The sequence below is a fragment of the Dipodomys merriami genome, unplaced genomic scaffold (assembly GCF_024711535.1).
Source record: "Dipodomys merriami isolate MVZ:Mamm:240054 unplaced genomic scaffold, mDipMer1.0.p SCAF_2, whole genome shotgun sequence".
Lineage (NCBI taxonomy): Eukaryota > Metazoa > Chordata > Mammalia > Rodentia > Heteromyidae > Dipodomys > Dipodomys merriami.
Genome location: NW_027203381.1, coordinates 66,605,967 through 66,628,842, shown reverse-complemented (window position 1 = coordinate 66,628,842; position 22,876 = coordinate 66,605,967). Strand labels below are relative to the sequence as shown.

The 22,876-nt window shown below is 38.3% G+C and overlaps 1 protein-coding gene across 4 annotated transcripts in view; it reads right to left on the bottom strand.

Moving 5' to 3' along the window:
- Positions 1-6,831: 6,831 nt before the first annotated feature.
- The window catches only part of Opa1 (OPA1 mitochondrial dynamin like GTPase), an 80,112-nt gene continuing 64,067 nt past the window's right edge, over positions 6,832-22,876 (bottom strand). For all 4 annotated transcript variants that reach the window (XM_070029859.1, XM_070029856.1, XM_070029858.1 and 1 more), the window contains 2 exons: positions 12,259-12,333; positions 6,832-10,104 (listed from right to left, as the gene is read on the bottom strand). In XM_070029859.1, coding sequence (XP_069885960.1) covers positions 12,269-12,333 — 65 coding nt within the window. In that variant the 3' untranslated portion in view covers positions 6,832-10,104; positions 12,259-12,268. The remainder of the gene's footprint in view (positions 10,105-12,258; positions 12,334-22,876) is intronic.

The window sequence follows — 22,876 nt, the reverse complement described above, 5'->3', positions numbered from 1 at the left end:
ATCCCAGCACTTGAACTGAGGCTGGAGGATAATGAGTTTAATGCCAGCTTGGGCTACATAGTGAGATTCTGTCTCAAAAAAAAAAAAAAACACACACACACACAAAAAAACACAAACTATGGAAATTGGCCACTGAGTTTGTCGATTGTTCCCTGAGAGGAAAGGGAGATAATTGGGTCTCTGTCTTAGGCAGCTAGGTATATCCCAGTGCTGGCTACCAAAACAGTAAGATATGGAGAAGGGACCAGTTTTGTTTGTTTCCAGTAGTGGGATTTGAACTTGGGACCTTAAATTCTCACTTGGATGTTTTTTGCTGACAGCTGGTACTCTGCCATTTAAGTCATGCCTCCAGTTCTGGCTTTTGGGTGGTTAACTGAAGGTAAGAATCTCAGATTTGTCTGACTGGGCTGGCTTCAAACCTTGATTCTCAGATCTCAGCCTCCTAAGTAGCTATGATGACAGGTGGGAGTCATGCACCCAACCAAGTAGGGACAGGTTTCATGGAGAAGGAATAGCCTGCCAATGGAGACTTTGGCTAGGTTCAGTGTAGTGTCTGTGGTATGTGCAAGTAGATAGCTGGAGAAATGGGTCTGCAGCACAAAGAAAGGAAGAGAATGGAGCTAGAGTTGGGGGTGATGGGCAGACATGCAGGGATTTGGTCAGCACATAGGATGTGAGTTTGGACAAAGCAGTACTGAAGGGAGGCCAACACTCAGGAAGGCCTGCACACAGCCCTCAAAGCAGCAGCCATTTCAGTATTACAAGGAATCCCAGGAGGTGATGGTAAAGAAGGCACCAGTGGCTCACGCCTGTAATCCTAGCTGCTCAGGAGGCTGAGATACGGGGATCGCAGTTTGAAGATAGCTCAGGCAAGAAAGTCCATGAGACTTTCCAATAAACTACTGAGTTTCTATTAAACTACTCAGAAAAGGCTGGAAGTGGTACTCTGACTCAAGTGGTAGAGTGCTAGTCTTGAGCACAAAGAGGCTCAAGGACAGTGCCCAGGCCCTGAGTTCAAACCCCAGAAAGGGAGTGGGTGGGTGGGGGTTGGGGGGTGAGGGGTGGGGAAGAGGTTAAGAAGAGAGAGAGAAAAGGAGAGGGCAGGAGAGAAAGACTGAATGGAGGCCATCAAAAAGGGACCAAAGTAAGCGTGTGCAGGAATTAGCATCACGGAGGCTAGCGGTTGTCCTGGTGCCATCTTTGCAATGGAAAACTTGCCAACAGTGTTGGTGGAGGAGGAGAGGATGTGGGCCAGGGGGTCAGGTGGTGAGTGACGATGCCAGCCTGGAGTGAATGGCAGGATTGGGATGATGTCCTCAAGGAATTTGGCTGTGAATACACAAAAGGTATTGCATAGTGCATAGGTTATACATACATACTCCAGCGTTTACAGAAGGGGCCAGCTTTTAGACACGAGGATCCAAGGACATTTCGTTTATTTCCGAGTGACTATATCCAGAGACTCGAGAACACTGTTAGTGATGGTATAAGCAACTGTACCCACTATCCTAAATAATTCTCAAATGCCAAAAAACAGATAAGGCCTGGGTATTTATAAATAAGATGCCAATTTCCTTGCTGCTTGGCCATGAACTGTAATTTCTCTCAGGGATAAGGCAATCCCTTGAGGCTTCTGAGCAATGTCTTCTCTTTGTCCTTTGCTGTTCCACTACTGTTCCAACCTCAGCTTGTACACTTGCCCTCGGTGGGGAGGAGCTACCGGTGGAAGCTGATACCTTGGTCGTCAGGTTCTTAGGACTGGTGGCCTGCTTCTCAGCACTGGGCTCTTGTGAGGTGGGCCAAGGAGTTAGCTGAGCTGCAGAAACAGTTTGCAAATAGCCCTGACACATATCTACAGCAAGCACACAACTGCCTTCTCAACTTACAACAGCTTGGCCTTCTTGACATCCTTGCCAATGGTGGCTTCCTGTGGGGCAATACAAGCCAGTTACTGTCAAGAAGCTGTTGTGGGTATACTGTGGTGACTCACTTTACAGACATGGAATGTCCACAGTGGAAATCCCAGTTTTGCCACTTGAAAGCAAAGCAAACTCTGACACCGTAAGGATACGGAATCCACACTTAAAAAAAAAATCTAGTGAAAATAGCAGTATCTATCTTATAGGGCTGTGGGAAACAAAGACACTCACGTACACCACATGCTTACCACATGCCTGCCCTATAACCAGCACTCAACCAGTATTAGCTATTATAGAATCTCAGAGGAGTCATGAGAAAAACTTCTATCAGGTTTGGAGGCAAATATGAGAATTCTTTTGTCTGCACCTAGGGATATGCTTTGTTTGACTGATTGGACCAGAAGGAACTTTCCTATCAACAGTAAAAATGGGCTGGACATTGGTGGCTTAAGCCTGTAGTCCCTGTGATCTGCTCCAGCCAACCTGGGGAGAAAAGTCTGACTTGTAGCTCCAATTAAGCAGAAAAAAAGCCAGAAGTAAAGGTATAGCTTAAGTGGTTGAGTGCCAGTACTGAGCAAGACAAGTCAAGCGAGAAAGCTCCGAGTTCAAGCCCCATTGCTGGCATAAACAACAACAACAACAACAACAAAACCCAAGTGTTCTGTTTGTGGAGAACATTTTAGATGCCTAATTTAAGCACTAGTTATCGATGCTGGAAGGAATCTTTGGAGGTACCCAACACCCTGTTCTTTTACACACCAGGGTGAGGTTCTAATACGTCAGTGTCACATGAATGGTGGAGCCTGATTAGCAGACACCTTTTTTTGTTTGACACTGGGTGCTCGCGCCTGCCCTTTCATACATACAAGTCCATGTGTGCACATGTCATTGCTTTCCTCTTCTCTTCAATGGCTTGAATCTAGTATAATTTCTCTAGGCTGGATTGCTGCTTTTGGAATTAGAGATGAGCTCTTGGGAATCCTGGAAATGCACATATCCATAGCCACCCACACTCCTAGAAAACAGATTCCACATTGGGATGAATTTACATAAGCAGTGCAACAAATGAAACACAATTATTAAGTTTCCAAGGCTCTTTTTCTCAAGAAACCTTAAAAATAAAAGGTGCCTTCAATCTTAAGAATTGACTATAAGGTATAAAACTGATATGGCAAGTTAAAGTTCTCTAGCATACTTTCAGAACTTGATTTTGACATTTAGAACAAAAAGGGTCTTACATAAGTATTTGCATCTTATAAGATCAGGATGTTCAGTTAGAACCCACTGACCTATGTACTGGACTAGGGTGTACCACTACATCGTTTGGAGGATAAACTTTCTTGCCAAAGGTTCATGTCATGAAAAGGAGCTGTCACCTCAGGACAGAAGGACATGTAAAGGAAGGGAGCTCTTAGCACACCTGCAGCTGTTCTGTTTGTGCACTTTTTCTAGGTAGTCACCTACATGGGCTCCCCATGAGGGCCTTGTCAGTAGCCAGCTGTGGAACTTCAGAAAACACAAGTCAGAGTTGACCTGTTGGCAAAATGGTGATACATGCATACTTGAGAAAGATCTAAGAATAAATACCTGGGATATAGTTAGCATTTAAAAGGAATTTTCCTGCAGACTGGATTCATAATAAATCAAAGTGCATCTTAAAGCACAGCCAGAGTCTTGTTATTTTTGGAAGGCCTTATTATCCTTGTCACTCCAGTCTAGCAAGGCCAGATATGAGAGCTGTAGTTTAAACCAGGCTTCAAAAGTGACCCATGGGAGGGTGTGGTACTGGTTGTCTGTTTCTACTTGACTCACATGAATGTTCAGATTTAAAAAATTACACATGGGCATTTCAAAATAACCAGATATTCATGAATATCTAGATTCCTGCCTTCTCTCACAAAAGGCCTGGTTAGAGTGACACTAGGTGGTGGCTCTGAGCCTGAGTGTTCATGGGCAGAACAGAACTTGCTTGGTGATCTGGACATATAATTTCTAGCTCTAACACTAGTTGAGTTAGTGGATCTCTTCTCCTTTTTCTGCACAACAACAGCTATTGATGTTCTACAGTTGTAGTTAATTTCCTAGGTACACAAAGAAAATCTGAGGGCAAAGAATGATGAATTTGCCGGCGCTGGTGGCTCACGCCTGTAATCCTATCTACTTAGGAGGCTGAGATCTGAGGATCACAGTTCAAAGTCAGCCCAGGCAGAAAAGTCCATGAGACTCTTATCTCCAATTAACCACCAGAAAACCAGAAGTGGCACTGTGGCTCAAGCAGAAGAGCACTCAACTTGAGCTGAATTGTTGAGAGACAGCGCCCAAGCTGAGTTCAAGCCCCACGACCAAAAAAAAACAAAAAACAAAAAACAAAAAAAACCCCAAAACAAAAGATTAATTTTTCTGTTCATACCCTACTCTACGCAATTAGCCAGGTACAGTAGGTTTTTACAATACATAACCAGTTATACAAATGATTATTCAAACTTAAAGGAATCACTCAAGATGACTCAGAATGAAGGGAGTATTTTTAAATGAATGATTATTCTCTGCTGAAATACACAGCTTCCCTGTAGTAGCAGATGCTATATGGGGCATATGCATCTGCTCTAGAAAGTTCCCCTACTTCCCTATTCTCATCTTGTGGTTTTGAGGAGGTTGGGCATGCCAGGGCCGCATCCTTGGAGGCTTTCTGCTTGGCTGGCTTCAGACAAAGATACCATTAACTCCTCAACCTGCAAGAAAATGATTTGACACAAAGGATTCCAAAATGTCCTCCTCTCCCCCTACAAGCCTGCAAACAAATGGTACAGGAATGAGGTCAGAAAGGAATCCCCCGCCTACCAGGCCACTGAATTCATTTACCTACCTCAGAGCCCATTCAGAGAAAGGGGTGGGACTGGGGAACAAGAGCTGCTTGGAGGCCAAGTGGAGTTTGGGGGTCGAGCGCTACATTACAAGATTTGACAGGCCTTTGCCAGCCTTCAGCTTCTTTGTGTCTCTCACATAATAGAGAAACGCAAACTGAGCAGCACACGATCTGTGGTTACACCCTTGGACAGAGCACACTCTTTGCAAATGCTAATAGTATTGTAGCATCCTGTCACCGGATAACACAAAAAAGGATGTTGATTTTCACATGAACCAGAACAGGCTCATTGTACCCAAGTTTGTGACCAACTTGTAGTATCTGCACATCAAAAGCCCAGACCATCAGAGTACACAGCTGGGGGAGAGAATCGTACCAGAGCGGGGCACCCAACAGGGAGAACATCTAGGTCCAAATGCCTCACCCACTGGTTGGATCACAAACATAGCACATGTTCTATAATCGTGTGTGTGTGTGTGTGTGTGTGTGTGTGTGTCTGTGTGTGTGTGTGTGTGTGTGTGTTGGTCCTAGGTCTTGAACTCAGGGCTTGGGTGCTGTCTCTGGGCTTTTAGGCTCAAGGCTTGCATTCTACCATTTGAGCCATTGAAGATAAGTGTGTCAACCCACTTTCTTATCTGCACTGGCTTTGAACTGGCTTTGAGCTTTGATCTCAGCCTCTTGAGTAGTTAGGATTACAGGTATAAGCCACCAATGCTTGATCTTCTGCCGTGTGTGTGTGTGTGTGTGTGTGTGTGTGTGTGTGTGTGTGTGTGTGTGTGTGTGTGTGTGTGTGTGTGTGTGTGTGTGTGTAATTTAATCTTCTCAAATACTAGTACAAGAAGCAATTTACACTTGGGTTAAAAATAATAACAGCAACAACAGAAATCCTTCACCACACAGAAGAAAGAATAGCTTTGTTTTAAACACATTTAAAGAAGTAATGACTTCCATGTTAGGGACTTCACCCAAAGGAGCCTTAACACTGGTCCTGGAGGCTGTGAACATCACTCTGTGGGAGCTGCATACATACACACACTCTTGGTTTTCAAGTACCTCGGCCCTACCATTTTAGGAATTGATGATTTATGATGCAGGCCTTTCTTACCCTTAGTCATAGCAACTGTCTTCTTCAGGCTAAAACATCACCTGATTTAAATGTTCCTGGGCTAGGGTGTGGCATAGGCAATAGAATGCTTGCCTAGCAAACACAAGGCCCTGGGTTCAAAGTCCAGTACTGGCCAGTACTGCCAAACATACAGGCAAGAAAGCAAACAAAGCACAAAACCATTCCTGATACTCTCCTAGCATTTATTACCTTTACCTCTCTTACTTTTAAAACTTCGAATAATTTTTGTAGTACTCTGCCTTAACTCTTGAGCTTTCTGAATTTATATTTTATACTAATTAGTGCAAGATTTATGACTATCTTAGTGACCAGGAGTGATTATCTTAAAAGGCGTTTTATGACATAAATAATATGCTGGTTATAAACACAGAATAACCATATGAATTCTTTAATTAAAAATGCTCAAAGAAAACACATTTTTGTTTTAAGTCCTCAGCAAATAAATTCTTCACTTTTTTGATAAAGATTTTGAACTTGACTTGCAAAAAGGATGAAAACTGAATCAACCAATATAGAGTAAGCATTACCTATGAGCAAAGTTCTGGTAGAAATGAAATAATGATGGAATTAAAAGATCTTTCCCATTCCTATGGGCCTAGAACTTCCTCATATATAAAGTGAGAGTCGTGGGAGCAAAGTACAATTAGAAAACATTTTTTTATATATTCCACCAGAAAGAGTACCAAAACGTTTGGACAAGCATCAAAATAGGAGAAAAAAATATCAGAGGAATATAGACTACAATTGTGACAAAAATTCAAGGTATGTGAAATTCAAGCTTTCAGAGAAGAGCCATAGGTAGAACTATTAGCCCATAAATTTAGACTATGGGGTCAAATACTGACTCCGAAGTACACACGCCTCTTTCTCTCTCATTCAAACAGTAAAACTTTGAAAGATGCTCTTTAATAATAGAATCATGTGATTTAAGTATCTTTTAATGACTTAGCAACATAAATGACCTTAGATCAAGCACAGGGCAAAATATAAGTTGCAATGACATTTACATTTAGCGTGAGATTTAAAAATAAATCATACAAAGTTCATTCACAGTGGACAAATGGAAACAAGGGATATTTTGAGTATTTAAACATCACACAGTTATAACCAGTCATAAAGTATGCATATCTTAAAGCACATTTTCCAAATGCTAATGCAGCTGAAAGTACAACAGATACCAGCTTAGAGAATTGGGTTGTAGGAGTTACTATGATTTCATTTATTGGAGAGAGAAAATACCGTACTTCTTTTATCAGATAAATACATCCAAAATAAATAAAAATGAAATTATTAAGTAGCTAAGGAATTTGTTGTTTAAACCCATACTCTAAACATTTTAAGGTAGAGTCTAACTGTATACCCTGGGATGGCCTTAAACTCACAATTCTCCTGCTTGGCCTCCCCAGTGCATACACCATCATGACTGGCAACCTCACTGTGCATCTTACATGCCAAATCTCAAGCTTGTAATGTTTCTTAGGTATTTTCTTTCTTTTCTTAGTTTTATGTTTTTGCATTTGATTACTATATAATTTGTAGGACGGAGTGCACTGGATGAAAGCCTGGAAAATGAGGCTACTACAAAGACAATGATGAAACTAGAAAGGCTGATTGTTCCTCCTGTACGTACAGTTCAGCCATTTCAACTGTGAGGTGAGAACATACCACACATTTCCTACTGTGCACAGCCTACATATCTCCTCATCTATTACTTTGTCCTTGATTTACTCCATTCTTTGCAAAGTCTGACATGATAAACACATGATTAGATTAGATTACAGCTATACTTTAACTTCTGTGTAGCAACTGGCTGATTATTTTTTATATTTAAGTTTGAATCATTTGTAGTTTTTGAACTACAGATACAACACACAGTACTTACTGTTGAGACTGAATTTTATTTTTTTCTTTTCATAACAACTGCAATTAATAAATACTTAGTTTTCAAGGGAGGGGAGAAAGCATACGTCAACTAAAAACAAACACAAAATAACAACAAAAAAAAGCCAATCCATGAAAGAAACTGTATTGCTGAGGGGATAAGGAGTGTGAAAGGAATCACTTTTAAAAAACATATATATATTTATCGGGCTGAGAAGGTGGCTCAGTGGTAAAGTGTTTGCCTTGCATGCATGAGGCCCTGGGTTCGATTCCTCAGCACCACATAGCAGAAAAAGCTGGAAGTGGCGCTGTGGCTCAAGTGGTAGAGCACTAGCCTTGAGCTGAAGAGCTGAGGGACAGTGCCTAGGCCCAGAGTTCAGGCCCCACAACTGGCAAAAAAAACAAAAAAACAAAAAAAAATATATATTTATCAGCAACTTTTATATTTAAGTTACACTACTAACGCTCTCATAGGATTGAAAGTTCTCCTCTTCCAGTTAAAAAGAAAAAACAAAATTTAAACAAGGGGATGTGAAAAAATGACTCCCTAACTTCAGCATTTGGCAAAGAATGAATCTGCAGAAATAAAGCTGGGGGGCCTCTTACCTATCCATAATTCACAGAAACAAACAAGCTATTTCTTTATTCCTCTAGAAGTAGACATGTAGTTGTAATGGGTGTTTTTCAGCTGCACATTGTGTGATATGTGCTCCAGTGAGGGGGTTTACTGTGGCTGCCAGGGCTCACCCCATAAGGCCAGCTGCTAATCTTAGTGTGGACCATCACAGGGCTCTGTGCCCTTTGTGCTGACCACTGTCCCTTACCTACAAGAAAACTGGAAATGTCCTTGACCACTTGTCTATTAAACAACATACACTACTACTAACTGCAAAAAGGAGATGCATTTACTCAACTATCGGTGACATTCTCCACCCATGCACACCGTCAAATCATGAAGGAGCGCAATGAAGAATGTATTCAGATAAAAAAAGAAACAAGTGTGTGTGTGTAAGCAGAAAATCGTTATCAAGAAACAATCCCCAAAATAGTATAGGCCGCTCTTGATCTTTACTCAATGTAAACTGTAAAATTAAAAACTCACAAAGTAGGTATGTTCTGTTAGCATAATAAAGCCTTAATAAACAGCAAAAGAGAAAAATTTTATAAGTTAAAAATGGTGTATTTCTTTTTTTTAAAGTCTGTTAATTAATAAAACAAGTTTGTATAAAACATGAAAATGTTGGAAGAGCATTATTGTACTTGAACTGCAATGATTTAACTTTAAATTTTGTTTTAATTTTCAACTGAGAGGGAAATGTGACCATTATTCTGTTGCAATGATTTCTATTTAAAATAGAGGGGTAGTGAGGGAGTAGCACAGTGCTGCAGTATTTGCCTAGTGAGTCTGAGGCTCCAGGTTCAATCCCCTGAGCTCTCTTCCACTCACCCCTCAAAAAAAAAAAAAAAGCCATAGGAAGAAAGCCTTTTCCCGATGTCCAAATATTTGACAATATTCTAAATGAAATAAGTCAATTGATTATTCTTAATCTTTTCCATCCCCTGCCATGGGTTTCTGTTAATAGGAAAAAAAAAACCCTACTGTTAACAGAAAGCCCAACTTAAGTACACAACATTCAAAATAAATGAATTCTGAATGGATGTTGAGTGTGGAAAAATATCAACTGAAGGTAAGCTGCTACTAATCGCTTCTAAAACAATTTCTAACCTAGCAATCAAGCCTGGTTTTTTTTCACTGATTACACACTGAATTGTTAAAATCCAAATTTACCTATCTGAGGATCTTCCCTTAATCAGTTTTTCCCTCCCCTTATAACTGAATTAACAGTTAACTAATGTCTGGGAGGAGAACTCTATAGTTACAGATGATGACTTAGCAGGCTACTATCATTTTATATACAAATGATAACTTAAAAAAGTACTATTCCAAAATGACTAGCATTATATTTCTGAAAAAGACACAGTGAGTACCATGGATAATGAATTACACTAGTGCCACCACAAATAAGACAACAGAGTAGAGAGCAAGTTTCCTATCTTCAAGGACTAGCCTGAGTGGCTAGGCCAATTATACTGATCTGTCACCTTGGTACAATTATATAGGATGATAATGCCATTTTCACTGTTCTTCCAGTCAAAAGGCAGCTGAGGGTCAAAGTGCCTGAAACACACATGAATTATTTTCCCCTATGACTTTTATTGTATGTTTAAGAAGGTGGAATAGCAGAAGGAAGAGAGGCAGGACAAAAGACGTTTTGTTTCTTCAGATGTATGCAGAGGTGGTTATGAGGATTCTGTAAAAAGAAATCCATTTGATAAATTTAGGTCTGGAAAGACAAATGAAGCATTTCTCAACTTTAATTATTACATGATCATAAAAAATTGAAGCCTAACTATCTCTGTTTGCGATTTTGTTAAAATCATTCTTAAATCACTTTTCACAAAGCATTAGCATAATTTTTATCTAACATGTGAATGAAAATATATTAAAATTCATTTTCTATATAAAAATGTAAGACATTTAAAAATTGGTTGATAAAGAAGAATCTGCGTGGCTGTGTTGGATATAAACACCTCAACAAATAGGGCTACCACTCTGCAGGATTTAGTGGATCTGCAGAGTACAATCTGATCACTTGTCCAATTCAGAGACAGTTTGCAAAAGTCCACAGTCATAGAATACATGGTTTGGTCATAGAGCAAACAGGTAGGGGACAAAGAGAGCTGGGATCTTTTTCCTACACTCAGGCCTTAGGTGCACAAGTATTACCACTATTTGACTCTTAAGACTGCCCTGAGCTACTCTTGGGGTACACACTCTAGCAGATAAAAGACATGCAATTACATTTCTGGAAGCAATTACAACTCTAGATATTATACTGTGAATAACTTAGAGGATAGATATAGCTAGTATTTTAATAGTTTCTGTGGCTTTCATGAATTCTTTCTTCCAAAGACCATGTTGTAAACAATCTTGTCATGTACATTCTGGTACTAAACAGAAATTCTAAATAAAGGAAGAATTAAAAATGCTTATATCTGTTGGCTTATACCTATAATCCTAGTTACTCAGGAGGCAGGAATTAAGAGTATTAGGGTTCAAAACCAGCCTGGGCAGAAAGTTTGTGACTGCATCTCCACCAAATGCTGGGTGAAGTAAGAGGAGTCTGTCATGGCAACCAACCAGGAGACTGAGATTGGGAGGGTAACAGTTTTGGCAAAAAGGTTCCCATCTCAACAAAAAGAGCTGAGTCTGGTGGTATGCATGTCATCCCAGCTATGGAAGAAAGCTTAAACAGGAGGAGCATGGTCCAGGCTAGCTGGGGAAAAAGTGAGACCCCCCATCTCAGTGATAACTAGAGGTGTGGTTCAAGCAGTAAAAAAAAAAAATAGTAACTATTTCTAGTAAGTTTCATCACTAGGATGATACTGGAATACTTTCTGGGTGTAAAATAAATTTTCAAGCACTGAAGATATAGAAAACATTTACAAATACTGCCACTCATACAAGCATGATATCATTTTTGGCTTGTGTTAAAGATATTCTGTATTTTTATAGACTTTTATATATCTGTCTTTCAAAGAAACAAAATAAAGTATCAAAGCTTTTCTCTGAAATCCCTTGTTCCTTCCCTTTACTAGTAGTGCCCCATTAAGAACAAGGATCTGAATAGCGCCTCCCTTTCTCCCTGGCCTTCTTCTCAGGCCTTTACCCTTACAGTACAGAGCAAGACGGAACGTGAAGCCCACTGCTGGGGCGCATGAGTTGCTAGTGACGGAACCTTCCACAGTTCTACTCCTTCCATTTCAGTGAGTATTTCAATAAGTGATAATGGCTTGTTCATGGTGGTTTTCTTTTCTCAACTTTTTCACTAAACTTCTTCACCAATAATAATTGCTAAATGATGATCAGCAACTGGAAATGTACTAGCAAAGTCCTTAACTATATATTTTATTAGGAACATGGCTTATAATGGCAGACTACAGAACCAGACAACAGTCATAAGGAGCAATAGATTCTAAGGCTATATAAACAAATTTACATAGAAAAAGAATATTGATAATTTTTTTAAAAAATAGAGTTAGATTAAGGATTCCTCAAATGAGTAGCTATGCAATCAGCTGAAAATAAACACAAATACACAATTAAGCGCTGACTATGACCATGAGGAATAAAATAATGACAGCTAAAGTTCAATTCCTCAGTGCAGTAAATGTGTCACTTACTATAAAATCTCTCAGCCCTTTGCTCACCTGTTTTCTGCATAAAATGTGTTGTAGAGAATATTTTTAGCTTAGACAGAGGGAATCAGAGATTTGAAGGACCAGTATAGTTTTAGAGATCAATGCCACTAAAATGCTAAAAGCAAGTTAGAACAGAATAAACTAGTAAGAAAAATTTAAAATATAAATTATGTTTTTAGTACCAATGCAGAACTTTTACTCACCTAATACAATTTACTTCTCCTGATGAAGAGCCTCAATGAAAGCATCAAGTTTTTCTTGAATCTCTCTAACTTTCTCTAGGGAGATAAGATAATAACTTAGTTAACTAAAAACAATTTTATTTTTCAAATGTACTGCAAGCAAATCACCAAAGATGACGATTAAATAATCTAGTATATTTACTGAACTATCTTAAGAAAAGGAAAAAAATTAGTCCCAGTACACCATCCAAGATGGACTAATGTGCATATGGCTTAGAGTAGCAGTGCTCAGCCACCCTTTGCAAGGGTGGCTGATCCTTTAAAGGGGCCTCTAGAAATAGTTGTTGACTCTTTCATAGAAAAAGACACATACAGGTATGTGTACAAGTATGTATAGGATTACTTTAATACATTCTCTGACTCTCTGAAGCTCTATTGAGGACTCATAGTTAGCAATTTCTGAAACAGGAAACTCTAAAACATTTTTAACAATTAAAATGATATAGGTGGGTATTTAACTGGCCTTAGGCTGGAAAAAAAAATTTTTTTTTTTGGTCGGTCATGGGGCTTGAACTCTGGGCCTGGGTGCTGTCCCTGAGCTCTTCAGCTCAAGGTGAGTGCTCTAGACCACTTGAGCCAAACAGCCATTTCCAGTTTTCTGGTGGTTAATTGGAGATAAGGGTCTCAGGAACTTTCTTGCCCGGGCTGGCTTTGAACTGTGATCCTCAGATTTCAGCCTTCTGCATAGCTAGGATTACAGGTGTGAGCCACCAGCAACTGTCTGGAAAGTGATTTTTAAATAAAAAATAATGGAACAAGTTACACAGAAAAGATCAACCAACATAAGTGTATAGTGATTCATGTAATCAAAATATCATCAAATTAAAAGACAAAAAGGAAACTTTATTACAACCAGGAGGAACAACAATACCTTGAAAACACACATAGAAAAGCACTTCCCCAGGTATGAGCCACAATTACTAAAGGTAGATTTTTAAATTTAATTGATTAAAGAATTTTCATGTCTATAGACTTACAGATACAACTTCTAATTTCTCGGAAATGCAGGTTTTCTCCACAAATATAAACTCTTCTTAAATGTGGAAAAATCATGACTTATAATACTTCATTGCAGCTTAAAATGTTGATTATAACATGATCACAGATGTTTTTGTCCTTTTAACACAGTTTAACCTAGTAATGGGAGTGACTAAGTGCTAACTGGTTCAAAACAGATGCAGCGTGACAAACATGCTTTGTATCCATCCTTAAGTCCTAGAAGACGAATTTAATCTTCTGTACTTACATCTTTTACAATTCAAATAAATAGTTGCCTCTGGAGATATAAGTATCCCTTCTTATCAGCCAAGGTGGTGTTAGTAACAAGTACATTTTAAAAAGAATTTCCCTTTTTGTAAGTTCCTACTAGCATAGCTGGAATGTTAGAAAGTATCCTATGGTTATATGTAAAGAACATAACTTTTCCATATTCTTTTCTTCTGAAAATCTAGTATTTCTAATTGTTGGTATTAGATTAAGATTAATACAGATCTGAAAGGAAGTTGTTCTTATTTTGATTAAAATACTTTTTGAGAAAATACGGTATTAGTTACTCTTTACATGTAAGATTAAGTTAGAGAGACTAGACAAAGAATTCCAATCCATCTCTGAAGTATACTCTACATTTTTTGGTATACTGGTTTCTTTTAAACAGCAGTCAAACTATTAAACAAGGCCAAATTGTTAGTTCTGATATTAATTCATTTAATTGAATATTAACTCATCTAGTTGACTAGAAACAGATGAACTGTTTTTATTTGTGGAAGCCAGACCTAAAAGACATATTCATAGACATGACCGTACATATACATATCATATATATGGACAAATATAGTCTAACTGATTACTTATAAAAAGGAGGAGAGTAGGAAGAAGAATAATTTTTTTTATTGTAAAGATACTATACAGAGGGTTACAGTTACATGAGTGAGGTAATGAGTACACTTCCTATTGAACATTGTTACCCCCTCCATTGTTTTCCCCCTACCATCACTTCCCTCCCTACCTTCCCCAAGGTTCTTTTTTTTTTTTTTTTGGATTGTGATTAAGTGATTACATAATTTCCCGAATTTCACAGTATTGTGGAATAATGATGCTCATTTAAAGCCACAAGTTCATTCTAACTTTCCTGGAGCAAATTGTCTATCACAGTCTATAACATATAACGGTGTTCACATGTTATACACCATACATGTGATCAGCAGAATGGGGATATTTAGTAGTGGTTCGACCAGATGAGTAGGAGTTCTTTGTTTCTTAAGTCCTGTTAGTTTTGTCGTATTACCTAACATTTTGGATTTAGCATCCACTTATCAGGGAGACCATGTACCGTTTGTCTCTTTGCTCTTGGCTTACCTCGCTCAACATGATTCCTTCTAGCTCCATCCATTTCCCTGCAAATGCCATTATTTTGTCATTTCTAATGGCTGCATAATATTCCATTGTGTATAGATACCACAATTTTTGGATCCATTCATCTGTGGTGGGGCATCTGGGTTGTTTCCATATCCTAGCTATTGTGAACAGTGCTGCAATTAACATGGAGGTGCACGTGTCCTTGTATATTGGTTCCTGTTGTTCAGGGTAGATGCCTAGAAGTGGTATGACTGGGTCGTAAGGGAGGTCAATCTTTAGCTTTCTAAGGACCCTCCAGACTGCTTTCCAAAGTGGTTGTATAAGTGTACATTCCCACCAGCAGTGTAATAGCGTTCCTTGTTCTCCACATCCCCTCCAGCATTTGTCGTTGCTGATTTGTGGATGTGGGACATTCTGACTGGGGTAAGGTGGTATCTCAGGGTTGTCTTTATTTACATTTCCTTCACCACCAGGGATGATGAACATTTCCTCATGTGCTTCTTTCCCATTTTTATTTCTTCATTTGGGAAGTCCCTCTTTAGTTCCCTTGCCCATTTAGTAATTGGTTTGTTAGGTTTGGGAGGGATTAGTTTCTTGAGTTCCCTGTATATACAGGATGTTAACCCCTTGTGGAAGAATAATTTTGAGATATCCTGCAACTACATATAGAAGCAGCATAAAGAACCATAGTGAGAGCTGTTATCAATAGGACGTTCAGAGAAGGGAAAGAGAAAGGCTGTTGTGAGGGTGGTTCAAGCAAGAAGGGTTTGGGCTAACAAGGATGAAATAGAATAAATACCTTTAAAATAGATTGTAGATCATCAGAAAGTATGATAAAGAAAAAAAAACAAAGGAAACTTGTTGAATTGTGTTAGGAAGGGGAGTGGATAAGGAAGAGTGATGGGGAGATTGACTGGAATACACTGTATAAAACCTTGGAAACGTAACAATGAACGCCCCGACCTCTTGTTAAACTTACTTTTTTCAATCCATAGTTACAATAGTTTCATGTAAGTATAGTTCCTCAGTCTTTCTCTCTCTCTCTCTTTCTTTCTCTCTCTCTCTCTCTTTCTTTCTTTCTTTCTTTCTTTCTTTCTTTTTCTTTCTTTCTTTCTTTCTTTCTTTCTTTCTTTCTTTCTTTCTTTCTTTCTTTCTTTCTTTCGTAAAGAAGGTGAAGGAAAAATGTTTTCTAAATTGTCCTATAGTTTTAGAATGGATGGATCTTTAAAAAAAAAACTAACTTGACAAGCACAACACCTGGAAATTCCAATGAGGTGTTTAAGTCCACAGCAGCATCTTTAGCCACTTCACTAAAAAAACAGTTCTACTGTGTACCAGATGATGTGAGAAAATCTGATTTCATTGGATTCATGATTTGAGAGAAGTAGGCAGTTGAAGGGCACTATCTCCCTCCTCAGCTGAGCGGACCACCTGTGGGTGAGGACCTCAGAAGCATCACCAGAGCTGTCTATACTGAAAGACACTGAGAGGAAGATGTGTAACTCAGTGACATCTCACAGCCTTATGCTATTAATAGGTAAGCATTTTTTTTTTTTTTTTTTTGGTTGGTCGTGGGGCTTGAACTCTGCGCCTGGGCACTGTCCCTCAGCTCTTCAGCTCAAGGCGAGCGCTCTACCACTTGGGCTACAGCGCCACTTCCAGGTAAGCATTTTTTAATAAGTGAAAGCCACGGAATTAAAAAAAGTTAAATTTCCTTTAAAAGTTATTTTAAAAATGTTATACTCCAGGTGGGTGCTGGTGGCTTATATCTTGAATCCTAGCTACTCAGGAAGGCAAGAGCTGAGATTCACAGTTTAAAGCCAGTCTGGGCAGGAAAGTTGGTGAGATTCTATTTCCAATGAACAGGCAAAGAAGTTTGACTAGAGGTATGGCTCAAGTGATAGAGTGCCAGCTCAAAAGAAAAAGTAGAGTGTAAGCAAGAGGCCCTGAGTTCAAGCCTTGGTACTACTGTGTACACACACACACACACACACACACACACACACACACACACACACTCACACACACACACACTCACACACACACACATAATTAGACTATAAGGATAAAAGACTGGCATGCCTTAAAAATCTCAAGGACACAAAAGTAAGTGACTAGAAGTAATGGGAAATAAGTTACTAGAGTAATGGGAATGGGCAGTGAGAAGGAATGGAGGTAAGTGTTAATAAGAAAAAAGCTGTTGTAAATCAAAGAAAGGTTCGACAAATAGGATTGCATGAAACTGCAGAGCTTCTGTATGGCAAAGGACATAGCTAGCAAGATCAATAGAAAGCCCATGGATTGGGAGATCTTCATTAGCATTACAACGGACAAGGGTCTCATATCTAAAATATACTTAGAACTCAAAAAACTAAATCCCCCAACAACAAATCCTCAAAGAAACAACCACCCCATCAACAAGGGCTAAAGACTTAAAGAGAAACCTCTCTGAAGAAGAAATAAGATGGCCAATAGATACATAAAGGAACGCTCAACTTCTCTAGCCATAAAAGAAATGCAAAAATCAAAACAACATTGAGATTCCACCCCACCCCAGTTAGAATGGCTATAATCAAGAAATCTAATAATAACACACGCTGGAGGGGATGTGGCCAAAAGGAAACCCTACTGAATTGTTGGTGTGAGTATAAACTTGTTCAATCACTTTGGAAAGCAGTATGGAGGTCCCTCAAAAAACTCCACATAGAGCTCCCCTATGATCCAGCAATCCCACTTTTGGTCATTTACCCAAATGATTACAAACACCACCATACTAAAGCTACCAACACAACTATGTTTACTGCAGCATTATTTACCATAGCTAAGATATGGAACCAACCAGATGCCCCTCAGTAGATGAATGGAACAAGAAAATGTGGTATATTTACACAATGGAATTCCATGCCTCCATCAGAAAGAATGACATTGCCCCATTTGTTAGGAAATGGAAAGACTTGGAAAAAATTATATTAAGTGAAGTAAGCCAGGCCCAAAGAAACATAGGTCCCATGGTTTCCCTTATAACTAGTATATCTAGGTCAAGCAGAAAAGATCAAAAGCTATACCATAGAAGATGATGTTAAGGGACATGAACTCCAAGATAGGGACACAAGTGGTTTTTTCTTTCTTGCTATTGCTTTTAATATATTTATAAGGTACTATGGGAATTTTTTGTTTCTTTGGTATGTTCCTCCCCCATGGTATAACCCCTGTTTTCACTGTATTTAATTCTGATGACCTGCATCTTGTATATATATTTTTCTAATTTGGGGAGGGGAAGGGAAGAGAAAACACAAAATGCTTAAATAGGGATACAATGAGAGGTACAAGACACTATGTTGAAAACTAACTTTATAACTTCAGGCACGAGGGTGGGGGGGTGGGAGGAGGGAGGAATTGGGGAGGGAAGAGATGGTGTGGAAAACAAAGGAGGGTGTAACAATGCTCTATAGGAAATGTACTCATTACCTTACTCATGTAATGGTAACCCCTCTGTACAGTATCTTTATAATAAAAAGTATATATTAAAAAAGAAAAAAAGCCGGTATCAGGAATATAGTCTTTTGACACAACCTAAAGAATCTGTCTTCACCAAATGACGCACTTGATGGAAAAATGTGGGGCACAGAAGACACTTTACATTTGAGAAGCATTCCTTGCCTGTTCTCCCATTGGACATCTATCATATGTCTACTAAATGTGGGGGGATTTAGACACTGACATTTTATTTGGTCCTCATTCAACCCTGTTCCTGTTGTAACTAAAGGTGAGGATGTTAAGGCTCAAGGAATCAGCCCTGTCTGTGCTCTTGACTCAGAAACACTCTGCAATCATCGGCCGAGTCTAAATAACAAGAAAGATGGTACTACTTCAACTGTATTTGTGTTGCCTTCTATGTAAAATCAGGAGTATTTTGATAAAAATCAGAAATATGGGTAACAGATTATCATGGTCAATTATAAAGCAAATGTTGTTTCTAAACTTAAGTCTTTATACTAAACATAGCTAAAGAATGCTTATAAATTTTGTGACCTACTTGATAAATTAAACCTACTAAGGAAAGGATTCATGAACTAATTTGTTACAAAATTCTACATGTAATGAGTATGCTGTCTACTTTCTATTATCCAATGTTTACCTAAAAGATGAATTATTTCAAACATCAATTCATTGTGCTTCTTGACTGAATCATGAATATTCCCATAATCCCCAACTCATAAATCGCCAGTCTCAGTGAATGAAGTTTCTTCTCTTTATCCTCTCTTCAAATGCTTTAACACCCATTTGCATTTTGGGTCTTTTTATCTCCACATGAAATGATACTGCTCCTCTCAATTGCTTTTTACAACTTCTGATATTTGCTTTAAAAGTCTCAAATATAGACTAATCTGTAATTATGTTTTGAATACATTGAATACTAAAAGGCCAAACCCGGGAGGAGGTTCACTTCAGTGGTTAATAACAGTTGAGAATGGCAACAAAGGATCACATACAAAATACTGCCACGTGCATCAAACTAGACCTTCTTATAACATGTGATGTTTTAAAAGATAGCATGAAGAAATAAGCTACAAACTGATGCAGTGTATTTTAAGCAAACCATGCATCCAACACATCCAAATGTACCTTAATAACTGTTTTACAACATGTTGCAGAAGCAGTTTGTGCCATGCCTCAAGCACATTATAGTGAAATTTTGCTGTAACAAGCTATTCTCCAAAAGGCTGAAAATTAAGCTGTTCCAGAAAAGGTTTGCTTTTTGTTAGACTATGTAAGAGTTCCTTACAAACTCAGCATCTAAGGAAATCTATGACATGGGGAAATACAGGAGGGAGGATAGTTGAATAAGAGCAGATTAAGATGGTAAAATCTAGTAAAAATCTGGTTTCAGCAAAAAAAAAAAAAAAAAAAAAAAAGAAAAAAAGAAAGAAAGAAAGAAAGAAAGAAAGAAAGAAAGAAAGAAAGAAAAGTCCCTTTTTGGAGCTGATCTTTTAAAAGATGAATCAGGCATGCATGCGTGCGTGCGTGCGTGTGTGTGTGTGTGTGTGTGTGTGTGTGTGTGTGCGCGCGCACACTGATCAATCTAGCATTCATCTTCTGAATCTTGAACTAGTTTCTTCCAGTTCTCCCTGTAAAAAGGCATGAGTATTTAAAACTTACTCATCTATGAAAACAATCAACACTTCTGCTCCTTCTGAAAAAAGGAGGAACTTCTTCATTAGGAAGCATTAATTCATATACTCTGAGGGGACTGGGTGAAGTTGGGAGAGATGGGGAAGAATAATGGAAGGGGCAACTGTGATCAAGATGCATTGTGTCCATCAACTGGCCTGTTAATTAAAAGCCTTAGATATAATAAAAATAAAAAATAAAGATGGGCAGTATTTCAAGACTTGGGTTTCTAAACATTGGGGACCTGTGAAGGCTAGGCTGTTTCCAATCAAATATTGAAGGGAAAATTTTTGTTTGGGCTAGAATTATATCCATTCCAACTGCTACTTATTTCAGTTGTTAGGAGTGACAATTGGTATCTATATGAAAACTGTATTGTTGTAAACAGAACTTAAAAGTGTGTTGGTCTGCTTTCTGTTGTTGGGACAATGTATCTAAAACAACAACCAATCCCCCCCCCAAAAAAAACCAAGTTAATATTTTGGCTCTTGGCTGAAGAGGCTTTACAAGTCTATGGTCTTACGTGGCTCTGTTGTTTATGGATCTGTGGGAAGGCGTGTGGTGCACAACTGCTTACTTCTTGGTCAGGAAGCAGAATACCTAGAAAGACGGGGCTGGGGACAAGATCTGTTCTTCAAGGGTGCACCTTCAGTACTCTACTTCCTCCAACTAGGCCGCTCCTCCTAAAGGTTCAAGTACCTCCCAATAGAGCCCATAGGGAAGCACATGGCCTTACGGGTAAATTTCAGATCCAATCCATAACATATAGCCTTCAAAGGGACATACAAAATGAAAAGCTTGATGAAAAATTTTAAAAAGAAATCTCTGACATAACCCTTTAATAGCAAGCAAACAGGTATTTCATATCATTGTTATAAAGGAGAGAACATAATGTAATGTGTATCTACCCACATTTACTAGTTTTAAGATAATTAGTCAGTTTTAAAATATTGTGACACTTTGCCATTATCTTTACAACTGTGGAATCTTAAACTGTGATTTGTCTATAGTGAGGGAATATGTCCCAAATTAATGCCTCTATCATTTTAAAATCTAGATTGAAATGTAACATTCTGACTTGTATGCTTATAATTACATCTTTCCTAATAGTCTTTTTTGTTTAATCCTTAATACCTTTTATTTTATGGTAATCTTCTGGTAAAAAAAAAAACAACCAAAAAATATTATCAGAAATTGCCCGATTATTCTCACAGTGCTATGTGATTCATTTTGAAAACATCAATTTTATGATTTTTCCCCTAAGATCAATGTAGGCTATAGTAAGGAATGCTTATATGAATCATCTACTTAGCAAAAAGTCTGTCATTTAAAACCATGTAGTCTAGCATAAAATTAGCTATGTAATATATGCCCATTACTATTATCCACTGTTCATATCAACCATTCATAGGTATCTGCCTTATCCAAAACTAGACTTAGAGATGACCACTAAAAAGTGCTTGCTTTCTGAGCTGCAAACAACACTAAAAATACATGAGTCACAGTGTATCTGTTGAATATATAAACAACTTAATAGTGACTTGTGAATAAGTTCAACTTCCAAATTTTTTAGACTCTTAATGGAAATATTTCTACAGGCTCCTTTAGGTGAATATAATAAAGATTTCTTCCAACTCTTTTTGTATACCTTGAAGCCTGGTCTCTAAAAGACTGGCATGGCTGAACATAGAAAAGGCTCATATTCAAGCTTTTATAAACTTTCCTAATTGGGTGACAAATCAATTGCAGCCAACTTTGAATAATTATGCATTGGCCTTACTTAACACCCATCCAGGTTCTTGCCAATATCAAGAGTACTTTTTGCTACCTGATACTAGAAGACTCAGCTATTAAGAGTGGGGGCTATATAATTCATTGTTTTTAAGTTACATTTTATCTTCTGATAAGCCAAACTAAATAGCTACATATTTAGATTACATCATTTTGATTTCTTTCAGAAACGAGTCTGTTGAGGAACCTTATAATAAAGACCTCCATGAAATTCATGATTAAATGCAACCATTTGGTTCTTTCTGTGTGTGACTCAGTGTCCACCTTGAGAGGACAGTGAGTGCAGTACTGTGGCCTCACGGATACCCTGATCCAGGTAAGAGCTTTTCCTCCCACGTGCCTCAGTCATTTTACCTCCAATAAAGGAATAGAACCCTTGAGCTTGTACTTTGAGGAGTTAGTAGTTTTAGCCTGAGTTTCATTTTCCTTCATTTACCTAGATTTTCCCTTTCCTTCCATTCAGTATTTTCACTGAAGATTGAAATAGGTATTTTTGTCTTCTGCAGAGAAGAGATGTTTGAAAGCTGTCTCAAAAAAATTTTTTTTTATAGATCAGAAAATTAATGAAGAAACTAAAAAGCTTGTTTGTAGAAGATATACCATTAGCTAGGATGATCACACCATATATCAGTCCTGGGGCTTGAACTCAGGCCCTGAGTGCTATCCCTGAGCTTTTGTGCTGACACTTTACCTCAAGTCACAGCTCTATTTCCAGCTTTTTTTTTTCCTTGTTGATTAATTGGTGATAAGAGTCTCATTGACTTTTCCTGCCCTGGCTGGCTTCGAACCTTGACCCTGAGATCTCAGCCTCCTGAGTAGCTAGGATTATAAGCATGAGCCACTATTGCCCACCAAGGTCTTGCTTTTTTTTTTTTTTAGTTGTAAAAATACTGTACAGAGGGGTTACAGTTGCATGAGTAGGGTAATGAGTACATTTCCTATTTAGCATTGTTACCTCCTCCTTTGTTTTTTGGTCTTGCTTTTCAAATCAGTAATTTAAGAACGTTCTACAGGGCAGGGGTGGGGATGACACTATCTGTCACATTGAAAAATTATGTTTGCTCAGATCTTGGAATATAAAATGTTAGAAATATCTACAGCATTTATTTCTAGCAGCAGAAATAAAACAATGAACTTTTACAGGATTTACAAGCATTTTTCCTAGTAAAAGCCAAGTAAGTTTTACCATAAGATTATTTATTTTGCATTATTTTATATCAGTGTATAAAATGTTCCAAATTGTGCCTATCGTATCGTTATG